General features: G+C 40.1%; 1 protein-coding gene across 9 annotated transcripts in view; it reads right to left on the bottom strand.

Annotated features, from left to right (window-relative positions):
- RALGAPA1 (Ral GTPase activating protein catalytic subunit alpha 1) overlaps positions 1-12,983 on the bottom strand; it is a 678,446-nt gene that overhangs the window by 428,264 nt on the left and 237,199 nt on the right. For all 9 annotated transcript variants that reach the window (XM_033952521.1, XM_033952520.1, XM_033952524.1 and 6 more), the window contains 2 exons: positions 6,747-6,940; positions 6,532-6,630 (listed from right to left, as the gene is read on the bottom strand). In XM_033952521.1, coding sequence (XP_033808412.1) covers positions 6,532-6,630; positions 6,747-6,940 — 293 coding nt within the window. The remainder of the gene's footprint in view (positions 1-6,531; positions 6,631-6,746; positions 6,941-12,983) is intronic.

Here is a 12,983-nt window from a genome sequence, read left to right as displayed (position 1 = left end):
AAGATAAACCAAGCTGTCAGGTGCAGTGATTGCAGATTGAGACTCCTGATTCTGAGTAAGCAGAGTAGGAAATATTGGAAAAGGTATGGGCTCCCTGGAGCTGAGCTAAAGTAGAAGGAAGAACCAATGTTGCCTGGGCCACCATGGAGCAATGAGAATCATGGTGGCTGCTTCTCTCAAGCTTGAGCCATTCTACCACAATTAGCTGACTCACCATTCAAATAAATAAATCTTTCCCCACTTTAAACTCCACACTCAACTAAATATTGTTGAATGGACTAGTACTTTTTCAATGGACATTCAGAATCCACCTTTTCATAATAGAGCTGGTGGTGTTAAGTGGTACTCTTCATCATTCCATCTTTATATTAGAGTTATTAATCTTTTTTTTTAAACCTTTTATTATAAATTAGAATAACTTATCTTTTATCTTTTATAGTTCCTTATCGGTTCCCCTTCCCGACGCGTTTCGCATTTCTTTTTCAAGGTCGAAAAAAGAAATGCGAAACGCGTCAGGAAGGGGAACCGATAAGGAACTATAAAAGATAAAAGATAAGTTATTCTAATTTATAATAAAAGGTTTTAAAAAAAGATTAATAACTCTAATATAAAGATGGAATGATGAAGAGGTGGATTATGAAAAGGTGGATTCTGAATGTCCATTGAAAAAGTACTAGTCCATTCAACAATATTTGGTCTCTCGAGCTTGAACAGAGTTCTCAATATGAGAGGGATTGGAGGGAATACATATAGAAATAGGCCCGTCCAATCCAGGAGAAAGGCATCTGCTTCCAGATGGAGAGGAGAGTAAAGCCTGGAGCAAAACCGGGGCAACTGGTAATTGTGATGAGCCGCAAACAAGTCCACTTGAGGAGTGCCCCATTGAGCTAAGATGGACTGGAGAGTTGCAGAGTTGAGAGTCCATTCGTGAGGCTGAAGAATTCTGCTGAGGTTGACTATTAGAGAATTTTTCTCCCCTTGAATGTAGACAGCCTTCAAAAATAGGTTGCAAGCTGTCGCCCAACTCCATATTTTTTGGGCCTCCTGACACAATAGGAAAGAGTCCGTACCTCCTTGCTTGTTTATGTAGTACCTTGCTACTTGATTGTCTGTGCAAAGGAGGAGGATTTGAGGGCAGAGGAGATGATAAAAAGCCTTGCGGGCATAAAACATCGCTCTGAGTTCCAGGAGATTGATGTGAAATTTCTGTTCCCTGGCGGTCCAAAGACCCTGAGTCTGAAGATCGTCCATATGAGCCCCCCCCAGGCATGAGGGGATGAGTCGGTCATGCTGACCCTGTGATGAGGGGGCAAGTGAAAAAGGAGACCTCTGGAGAGATTGGAAGAGGTCATTCAAAATTGAAGCGACTGCAGAAGAGATGAGGTCACAGATAAATGTTGTGATAGATAATCCATCGCTTGAGACCACTGGGAAGCAAGGGTGCGAAGATGCAGCCTTGCCAGTGGTGTTACATGGACAGTGGAAGCCATGTGGCCTAAAAGAACCATCATGTGTCTGGCAGAGATGGTTTGAAGAGGAAGCAGTTGCTGACGCAGACGTATAAGTGTCTGAAGGCGATCTGGAGAGAGAAACGCTCTCATGAGAGTGGTGTCTAGGATTGCCCCAATGAACTGCAGACATTGAGTCAGAATGAAATGTGATTTGAAGAAGTTGACTTCGAATCCTAGAACCTGAAGAAAAGAAATGGTCTGAGATGTTGCTTGAACCACTTCTTGAGATGACACAGCCTTGGATCAGATAAGGAAAGACTTGAAGGCCGTGCAAACAGAGAGATGCGGCCACCACAATCCAGCACTTCATGAAGACTCTGGGAGAAGATGCCAGGCCAAAGGGAAGAACCTTGTACTGGTAATGACATCGACTGATTTGAAACCAGAGGTACTTCCTGGAAGCCGCATGAATTGGAATATATGTGTAGGCTTCCTTGAGGTCCAGAAAACATAGCCAGTCGTTCTGATTGAGGAGAGGATAAAGCAGGGTGAGAGATAACATCCTGAATTTCTCTTTGAGTAGAAATTTGTTGAGAGCTCTGAGATCCAAGATGGGTCTCAGTCCTCCGGTCTTCTTGGGAACTAAGAAGTAACGGGAATAGAATCCCTGCTGCTGCTGAGAGAGAGGAACTTCTTCGATGGCATTCAGCAGGAGAAGAGATTGAACTTCCTGCAGAAGAAGGGAGGACTGTGCAGAGTCCAAAGCAAACTCTCTTGGAGGATGGTCTGGTGGAAGGTTGTTGAAATTGAGAGTGTAACCCTGATGAATGATGTTGAGGACCCAGAGATCTGATGTTATGAACTCCGAGCGAGCTAAGCAAAATTGAAGACGGTCTCCGATAGGCTGAGGCAAAGTCTGTAGAATGGTGACATTGGCTTTGTTCTGAAGGAACACGTCAAAAAGGCTGAGAAGCCTTCTGAGGAGCAGGCTCTTGTTTTTGCTGCTGCTGATGCGGTTGTTGAGGGACTGCGCGCCCTATGTCAGGCAAGAAGGCACTCATGCATGCGTGGTTCGGGATATCGCAAACTTTCTAGAGTCTTAAAGTGGCGATGCACTTTTAAAGTGGTCCATACCGGGGCTCCGTCGGTGACATCCACCTATGTGTGAGAATATGCTGCCTGCTTGTCCTGGGATAAAAAAAGAAATGGGGAAAGGAAGTTTTCATCAGTTGACATATGGAAATTTCTATGTTCATCTACCCAAAGTAGACATATCAAACTGAGGAAAGTGGATGAACCATTTTGATCTTTACTATGTTACAATACAATTATGTAAAGCTCTTTCAGCTTTACAACAGTGTTGTTCAAAGTAATTAAGCAAAAATAAATGTATTTTTGATACTTAAGCACAGTAAAGAACACATTAAAAAATTTACTTAAGTGAAAATAAAAAAGTTATTGCCTAATACTTTTTGAATAAAAAATAAACGTATCAACTACAATGAATATTACTATTTTCAATATTTTTATCCCAACAACTTTATTGCTCTACAATGCAATCCACTTTGCTTTTAGTAAAACTAAATTTTGAAAATGACTGTCACTTATGCAACTGTGCTTGTGAGCCATTTTTAAATCAGCACAGCTAAAATGGTATTCAACTGCACTGGCAGAAAGTGGATTGTTCAGTCTGATTAAAATGTTTTTTCAAATCAGGTCAGGCTGCAATATTACTTATGTCTTAACTGGGTCTGCAGATATTTATCAAGGAAATCTCTGAAAACAACTTCCATGTAGTGACAAATACTTTCAACGTCACTCCAAAAAGCTTGTGGAACACACTATTCCCTTCCAAGAAATAGGCTGATGCTAGACCCAAAAGCCCATACACTAAATTCAAATTAAATTGAAATAATGACTTAGGATTTCAAGCGCTCGCAGATATAAGCTAATAGAACTAGTCTTGGCTCATAACTATTTTGCGAGCTATCATCGGTCTTTATGTCTTTTTATTATTCAATTTAATGTATATGAAAATTTTCTATTTCGTTTGCTTTATATGCTATTTACTTATTATATCGTTCCTTATGTCATTCTTATATGATTCAACTTCTTAAATTCATATTTATCCTTATTTCAACTTTATAATGTAACCATGATAAAACTTAGCTCAGGTATATGTTTTTTGTACCTGGCCCTCTGGACAAAACAACGATCAAAGGAACCATAACTGATTTAATGAGCCATCCTTTGATCGTTGTTTTGTCCAGAGGGCCGGGTACAAAAAACATATACCCGAGCTAAGTATTATCATGGTTACATTGTAAAGTTTAAATAAGGATAAATATGAATTTAAGAAGTTGAATCATATAAGAATGACATAAGGAACGATATAATAAGTAAATAGCATATAAAGTAAACAAAATAGAAAATTTTCATATACATTAAATTTAATAATAAAAAGACGTAAGGACCGATGATAGTTCGCAAAATAGTTATGAGCCAACACTAGTTCTATTAGCTTATAACTGCAAGCGCTTGAGATCCTAAGTCATTATTTCAATTTAATTTGAATCTAGTGTATGGACTTTTGGGTCTAGCATCAGCCTATTTTTTGGAAGGGAATAGTGAAAAATCCTTTATCATCATCATTATTATTATTATTAGTGGCATTCAATAATTTATTTACCTAAGTAGGAAAGAAAAGAGTTTTCAAAAATGTTTGTTTTATTTTTCAATATAGTCCCCCGAAGCTCCATACACTTCCATCCACTTTTCCTGCAATGACTTTAACCCCTTTGAAAAGAATTCTTCTGTTTGACCTTCAAACCAAGACGTCACAGCTTCCTGTCATCTTCATCACTTGAAAAACGCTATCCATGGAGAGAGTTCTTCAAAACTCAGAATAGGAAATGAGCCAGGTCAGGACTGTAGGGTGGATGGTTCAGCTGCTGAAACCCATATTCTCGGATAGCAGCCTGTGATTGTTGCGACATAGGCACCAGCACATTGTCGTGAAGAAGCAGCACACCTGCTGTGAGTTTTCCTCATCTTCTCCTTGATTGACCTCTGCAAAGCGATTATTGTGTTGGCATAACGTTCACCGGTTATAACTGTCTTGTGTGACATGAACTCCAGAAACAAAAGTCAATCACCATCCCAGAAGACAGTTGCCATGACTTTATCTGTAGATTTTTCTGTCTTGAACTTTTTTAGGGTGGGGGATGACTTGTGCTTCAATTGCATTGACTTCATTTTGGACTCAGGATCTTGGTGATAGACCCAAGTCTCATCTCCAGTCACCAAATGATGAAAAAATTTCTCTTGGTCTTCACAAAGCATCTTTAAGTTCTCCTGACAGCACTGGAGCCTCATGGTCTTCAGCATTCTTGGAACCCATTGTGCACTAACCTTGGACTTGCCCAAATTTTCATGAATTATTTTCCAAACTATACCTGCCGAGATGCCCATTTCTTCAGCTATTCGAGAAACCTTCATTCGTTTGTCTGACAAAATTAAATCCTTGATTTTCTTGCACGTTTCTGTGAAAGTTGATTCCACAGGCCATTCAGTGTGAGGGTCATCGTCAATGGACTCTCTATCCCACTTAAACTGCTTGCTCCAAATTTTACTTAGTAGGATGATGGGCAGATTCACCATAAACTGCAGTTATGCATTCATGGATCTCCTTTGCCTTTTTCTCTACTTTTGTGAGAAATTATATTACTGAATGGTGCTCCAAATCTAGCAGTTTATTTTACTTGATTCACACGAGAACTCTCTTGACATCCTGTCTCTTGGAATGTTAGATTCACATTGAGCTGCAACTGTGCATGAGTAACCTTGAGATGTCACAACATGCACAGACTTGCTATCTTCTTTCATACTCAGGTAGATAAATTATTGAACACCCCTCATACATTAGAAGTACGGTCTAATCCATCACTTGGTTCTTCATCTTCATAATCATTACCTTGCTTGCCAATTACAGAGAAATCTTTCACAAAGTTGTAATCATTGTCTATTGTTCTAATAATTTTTCATCTGATGACAAACTGTTTGAACATCTTTATGAACTGATACAAGATCATCAAATGTGTGGGAATCTTTCTGTCTTGGGGCCAGTCAAGCAGATGATTTCTCTAGAGACTATCAATCTAGTGGACAGTCACCCCACTGTAAAATTTTCCATCAAATGATCAGCAGTCTATTGTGGCAGAGACATATCTGTTTATGAAGAACTGCAACCAGCTTCAGCTTTATTACCCTTCAAACTGACCCAACTCATCACTGTTCAGTTTGGCTAAGACAGTAACCAGTTGAACAACCATAGGCAACTCCACTTTCTAATAGGCTATATTCACTGAACATCAAAATTTAAGATGATATGATCCATTCTTTGCGTGATGAGGTTTACAATAGCAAAATCCTGTTTTAACTTCAAACATCATGTGTAACTAGGTAAAAGCAGTAAAAACTGGTAAAATTATTACTTCGGTAAAAGTAAAAATGTTATCCTGTACACCTTTACAAATAATAAAACATTTACTTAAGTATGGTAACTAGCTATGTTTACTTTGTTACTATACAACACTGCATTACAATCCATATAATCCAACTAGAACCCAAGGTTGATATATCTGGTGAATTACTACTAACATGGCTACTTGCCAAAGAACTACAGCGCAGTTGTTAACAAAATTTTCAATTTATTGAAACCAAGGATTGTCGTTTGAGGTAAAGTACAATACTTCAAAAACTATGCTTACCAGTATACACCAATTGGTTAAAATGTAAAGAAAATATTTGAATTTTCTGAGATCAAGTGTGTTCAGCAAAACAGGGTGGATACAGTTTGCTATGATATCATGGCACCTCTCACAGAATGATACTTCTTACAGAACAGCACTGGCAACTACTGTCTTCTCTGCTGGTACAGTTTGCAAGGATCTATTTAGTTCATACTGAGAATTGGGTAACAACATTCAGAGTGATCTTTGGAATACTTAGAAGTATAGAATACCTGTTTCACAAATATTAGACTATTCTGAGTGAATTATACATACATCTAGGATTTTACCTTAAAGAGCCATGGAGTTAAAATTCTCAAGGGTGGGATTAGGATTGGTGGGGGAGGTGAGGTCTGGTTGTCAATGGATATTCCAAGGTTATCTCTAATCTGAAATTATTTAAAGGAAGAAAACAAAATGTTGTGAAAAAAGTCAAAACTGTGAATAAGAATCCAGATAAAAGTTTTGTCATGCATTTTTGAAAATCCTTTTTAAAAATACATACCTTAGCTAAATTTTGCCAGAGTTCACAAAGGTAATCAAAAACCTGAGCATGAATTTCAGGGTTTACAATGTTATTCACATCCCCCAAAATGCCCAGCATCCTCCTCCACATTACAGTGGAAACATCTTCATGCCACCCTGTAAGGGTACCCCCTGCCATCACACTACAGCATTCAGATGGGAATTCACTAGTTTCTGTCAACAGAGAGAACAGACATAGTAAGAATTAGGCGGAGATTTAAAAAGACAAACATACAGACTTGGAACAGAAAGTAGGAAAAGCAGGCATGCATTAAAACAGGAACCCCCAAAACAAATATTTTTGATTAAATAATGATTTTATCCACCAAACAAGATAAAAGAGCTCAATATACTCTACAATCTAACTATTTCAAAATACACACAGTCACTCTGAGAACAGCACAGTCACTTACCTGTAGCAGATGTTATCCAAGGACATCAGGCAGATATTTCTCAAGTGGGTGATGTCATCCTTTGAGCCCGCACAGACAGTGCAAAAATGTACTGTCACTTTAAAAGTCTCGAAACTGCCCATACCGTGCATGCGTCAATGCCTTCCCACCCACGTCGGCACTTGGGACCTTCAGGTGAGTAACAAAGCTAAGAAGCCAACTAGGGGAGGTAGGAGGGTTGTGAAAATTTCTGCCTACTGACCACAGATAACATCTGCTACAGGTAACTGTGCTTTATCCAAGGACGAGAAGCCAGCATATTCTCATATGTAGGACTCCCTAGCTGCCAGGATCATGCCTCTGAGAAGAGGGTTATTGACAACTACCATTATCCTAGTGAAACCAAATGGGTTAGAGGAAAATTGGCATCTAAGTGGAGAATAAATTTTGTAGAACTGCTTGGCCAAACTATCTTGTCTTGAATGATTCTCCAAACAGTAGTGGGATGTGAAGGTATGAATTGAGGAAGTGGAATGTAGATGAACTACTGAAGCTGCCATTGCTCAAACTCTGTGTGCCGTGACACGACCTCCAAGCCTCAGACCAGCTCAAGAATAGCAAAAGGAGATACAGTGCACCAGACATGTGGAAATGGTTCTCTTGGTGACAGAAGCTCCAATTCTGTTTGGATCAAGACAGGAACAGCTGAGTAGAAGCTCTGTGAGGTTTGCTGTGATCTAAGTAATACACAAGAGCACATTTACAATCCACCAGGGTGAGAATGTGGCCTTGGAAAGAAGAGCAAGAGAATGATTGACTTGTTTAAATGAAACTATTAAACAACATTCAGGAGGAACTTGGGATGAGTATGAAGAACTACTCTATCATGGTAAAATGTTATATAAGGTGGATCTGACACAAGAGCTTGAAGTTCATTGACTCGACGTGCAAATGTGATAGTAATAAGGAAGGTCACTTTCCAAGTAAGATGTTCAAGGGATGACAATGAGAGTGATTCAAAGGAGACTTAATTAGAGTGGAAAGGATAACATTAAGGTCCCAAGCTATAGGAGGCTTGGTTGGAGGTCAGGTATGGAGAAGGCATTTCATGAATCTAGAAATCAAAGAATGCACAGATAATGGCTTTTTGTCCAGCAGCATATGAAAAATACTGATTGCACTGAGATGAACTCTGACTGATGTAGTTTTTAGTCCAGAGTTAGAGAGGTGTAGAAGATAATCTAGGATTGATTAGAGAGGACAAGTCCTTGGATCCAGAGAGTTAACATTACACCAGATTATGAAATGAGTCCATTTGAAATGATAGCATCGCTGCATGGATGCTTCAGTGATGGATGACAATGGTGCAGATAATGTGTAGGCAGTTATTGGTTAGGAGAGAGCTGTCAGAGCTGTCAGAGCTAACAAACATAGATTGGGATGAAGGAGGAATTGTTTGTTCTGTGTCAGCAAGGTTGGAAAGATCTGTAGTGTGATGGGTTCCCTTTTGCTGAGTTGCAGGAGAAGGGAAAACTACGACTGAAGTGGCCACCAAGGTGCTAAAAGAATCATGGTGGCTTTTTCTTGGCAAAATTTGAGTAGAAACTTCACGAGTAAAGGAAATGGAGTGGAAAGCATAAAGGAACTTGTCCCTCTAATCAAGGAGAAAGGCATTGGACTCCAGATGATTGGGAGTGTAGAGTTTGGAACAGAAGAAAAGCAGCTTGCGATTGTGAGGAGAAACAAAGAAATCCACTTCTGGGGTTCCCCATTGTGCAAAGATTTGATATAACGTGTTGGAGCTGAGTGACCATTCATGCAGTTATGGCAAAGTCTCCCGGTTGCGGTGGTGGAGACAAAGATTTTGTCTGCATTCAAGAAAGCATGGGACAGGCACATGAGATCTCTTAGGGAGAGGAGGAGAAAGTGCATGATGCGGATGGGCAGACTGGATGGGCCATTTGGCATTTATCTGCCATCATGTTTCTACGTAATTTGTCAGCTAAGATGTTTTCTTTTCTTGTTAGGTAGACTGCTTTCATGAAAATGTTGCGAGGGCTCACCCAGGACCATATTTGTATCATTTCTTGGGACGAGACCTCACACCTACTTGCTTGTTCACATTATACATAGTTACCTGATTGTCTGTGTAGAGGAGTACTACTTGATTGAGGAGAGAATCCTGGAATGTATATAGAGCATTGCAAATTGCACAAAGCTTGAGGAGATTGATATAGAGAACTTTTTCCAAATGACTCCAAGAGCCTTGGGTATGGAAATCAGTTGTCAGTATCTTCTGATGGGATGGAGTTTGTAATAGAAAACTCTGGAGAGATTGCACACCAATAGCCATTACTGAAGTGACTTTCAGAGAGGTACATGTCAATCTGAGCTGTTAGGATAGCAATCTGGTAACTTGAGATAATTGGATCGAAGTGCCCATTGAGGTTCCCTGAGATGTAGATGGGTAAAAGTAGTTACACATACTGTAGAGGCCATGTGGCTGAGGAGTCATAGCATTTAGCGTGCAGTTATGCAGCAAGAAGAAGAGACTTTTCTTGTAAATCTGAATTAAGAGTATCGAGACTTTGTTGAGGTAGGAATGGAGACTGAGCCATATCTAAGAAGGCCCCAGTGAACTCTAGAGCTTGAGTGGGATCAAAATGGGATTTCTCTTAGCTGACTGCAAATCCCAGGAGCTCCAGTAGACAAACTGTTGCCTTCATTGTATGGTGAAAACTACACAGGAGGAAAATAACTTCAAAAATCAAACCTCGTGAAAAAATTGAAGAGAATAAACAAAAAACACACTAGTGTAATTGCTGTAACTTCTTAAAAGTCCTCTTGAAACTCCATATTCCTTATACTTTAATTAGTGGATAGATTGGCACAAATAAGTCTGATAAAGTATGTCCAACTTCAGTGGAGCCACTAGAACTGAAAGTGGAGATTTCCAACTCTTAAATAAGGCTTCCGTCATGAAGTCCTGAAGAGGAACCTTAATGAAGTCTTTGGGCCACTCTTTGTAGTTGAGGGCATCCATAAACTCTGCTCATGGCTCTGTTTCAGACTCAAAGTTTATTGGGCATACTTGAACAATTTTTCATACAAATTTTGTAAAGGACAGACTCTCTGGGGGTGACCTACGATGAAGCAGTGGTGGAGATGGATCTGAAGGTATCCTGTAAGACTCTTGCTTATAGCTCAGAATAATCAGTAGAAGTCAGTCATAGTCCTCAACGCCAGGCCTCGCAGAGTGAGATCATAATCAAAGAGAACGCTGAGACAATAATCAACATGTCAAGTGAACAACAAGGGGAGAGTCGAGAGTGGGATAATGAACTGCACTCCTTAAGATGACCATGCATGCCTCGATGCAGAGCCTTGTGGCATCCAAGCTCAATGAAACTCTTGGGTGTTACTCAGACTGAGTTGAGGCTGTGGGCATGGAAGCAGAAATTGGCACCGAGTACATCTGCAGTAGCCCAGCTAGTTCTTTCTATAACATGCAAAGCTGTTATTGCAGAAATGGCACCTGTGCCAACGAAAGCAAGGGTACATTAAGCCCTGGTTGCATTGGGTGTCAAGGCGTTGGGGACCTCAATGTTGAGAAACACCTCAGTGGAGACACCAACAGCAGAGAAGGAGATCTGGCATTGGAGCATTGATGCTTGGAGTGCATTGGTGATGATACTGATGCCTGTCTTGAGGGGTAAAATGTGTTTATGCTTCTTAGCTTTCTTATAAGATTTCCTCAAGGAAGGTAGCAGTGACGAAAAAGAGGTGCAGCAGGTTGTTGAAGCCAGTGTCAATGCTGGATTTTGAGCACCGGCATCGGAGTCTCAAGCCATTCTCAATATAGATGAAGTTGACCTGAAAGGTTTTTCGTACTACAACTTCCTGGCTTTAAGTGACTTCTTATGCAGTTTTAAGCAGTAGAAAGGTAATATCTTGATGTTCTGGACCTAGGCATCGGACACAACAATTATGCGGGTCTGTATCTGAAATGGTCCTTTGGCACCAAGTGTACCACTTGAAGCTTCTAGGAGCTTTTGACATTGAAAGGAAAAACACCAATGCAAGGTCAAAGGACTCAATGGTCTAACAGGTCGAGTATATGGTAAGCCAAAAATAGATTGATGCTCCCAGCCTGAAAACAGGCTGGAAAGGATTCAAAGGTCCAAAACAAAAGTTAATAGAAAAATCAAAATTTTTACACCAAATGAAACTAAAGTAATAAAATGAAAAACTCTGACAAAAATAAGGGTAAAAAACAATGGGAAGGCCCAAATAAATGTAAAAGTTTGACACGCTTAGAGATACTCTAAGAAACAGCTTCATAACTCCACAAGCCAATATCAGGTGAGAAGGCACTAATGCATGCATGGTACAAGCAATCTCCACACTTTTAAAGTGACAGTACAATTTTGCATTGTCTGTGCCTGGCTCCATGGATGACATCACCCACATGTGAGAATATGGTGCCTGCTTGTCCTCAGATATCTTTCACATAAGATGTACGTCTATGAAAGATACTACACAGAAACATCCACCTTCACAAATATTACCTCTACAGAATTCCTTCGCTCCACTAGTGTACTGCAATACTCAAGAAAACAGAAGGGAGGTGGGACTGGAACCAGTGAAGGTAACTTGAGAGAGAAAGCGCACACTAAGCACAAATAAAAAAGCCCAAAACTATTGCTGTTGGGGGATTCCATCATCAGAGGCATTAACTTTGGAACACAGGGCGAGGAGATCAAAATAGTGAAATGTTTTCCAGGATCCTCAGCTACCAGGAAGAAGAAACTAAGGATTTTTTTAAAAAAATTATTCAATTTTCCAAAACTTACAAGTAAAACTACTTGCTTAAGAAATACAGAAATCATAACACCATAATGCAAAAAAGTAAAGCATTATGCTACAGAAACATCGTTAAGAAGGGGTTAGGTTCTTCCTTAGATCTTAACTAATACCACAATGGGGGGAATACAGAAAGAAAATAAGGGAGAATTTTAACAAAATTAAGTCAATATAGAAATTGGCTTAGACAGCTTCCCTCACAGTATATTAACTTGATATATATTAACAGTATATTAACCTTGCTCCCCTCCTCTCCCTCAGCCGATGTTCTAGCAAAATTCTTCAACGATAAGGTTTCTTCCTTGAGATGTTTTTTCCCTCCTTCAGTTTCTTACAACTCTCTAGTGCCCACCGATTCCACTCCCACCCTAATGGTCTCCAACCCTATCCCAGCTGACAAATCCTGGACCACCTTTGAGTGCGTATCTGAATCCCTGGTGCTCAATCTCTGCCTCAAACTGAAATCCTATAATTGCTCCTTGGACCCATTCCCCTCCTACCTATACGAGAACATTCCCGCTCAGGCTATTTCTTCTATCACCATTCTCATAACTCTGCCCTTCAGTCGGGCCATTTCTCCCCAGAAATGGGTCATATCGCCTTGACCCCACTACTGAAAAATCTGACCTTGACCCTTCCATACCATCCATCTATCACCCATTTGCAAATATCCCTCTCCTAACCAAGATGCTGGAGTCCATCATTTCTTCCCAACTTTCATCATACTTAGAGAGATTCTCTATTCTTTTACCCTATCAATATGGCTTTCGTCCTAACTTCAGCACCGAATCCCTACTGTCTTCCCTGATTTCAAGGGTTCAGCAACTTCCCTCTCGAAACAAGTTCGCCGTCCTCCTACAATTTGACCTTTCTGCTGCTTTCGACGTTGTTCACCATGATATTCTTGTTTACCAACTCTCTGAGATAGGTATCAACTCCACAGTCCTAGGTTGGTTCTCTAA

The sequence above is a fragment of the Geotrypetes seraphini genome, chromosome 7 (genome assembly GCF_902459505.1).
Source record: "Geotrypetes seraphini chromosome 7, aGeoSer1.1, whole genome shotgun sequence".
NCBI lineage: Eukaryota > Metazoa > Chordata > Amphibia > Gymnophiona > Dermophiidae > Geotrypetes > Geotrypetes seraphini.
Note: the sequence above shows the minus strand (reverse complement) of the source record. Positions and strands in the feature narration are given on the sequence as shown.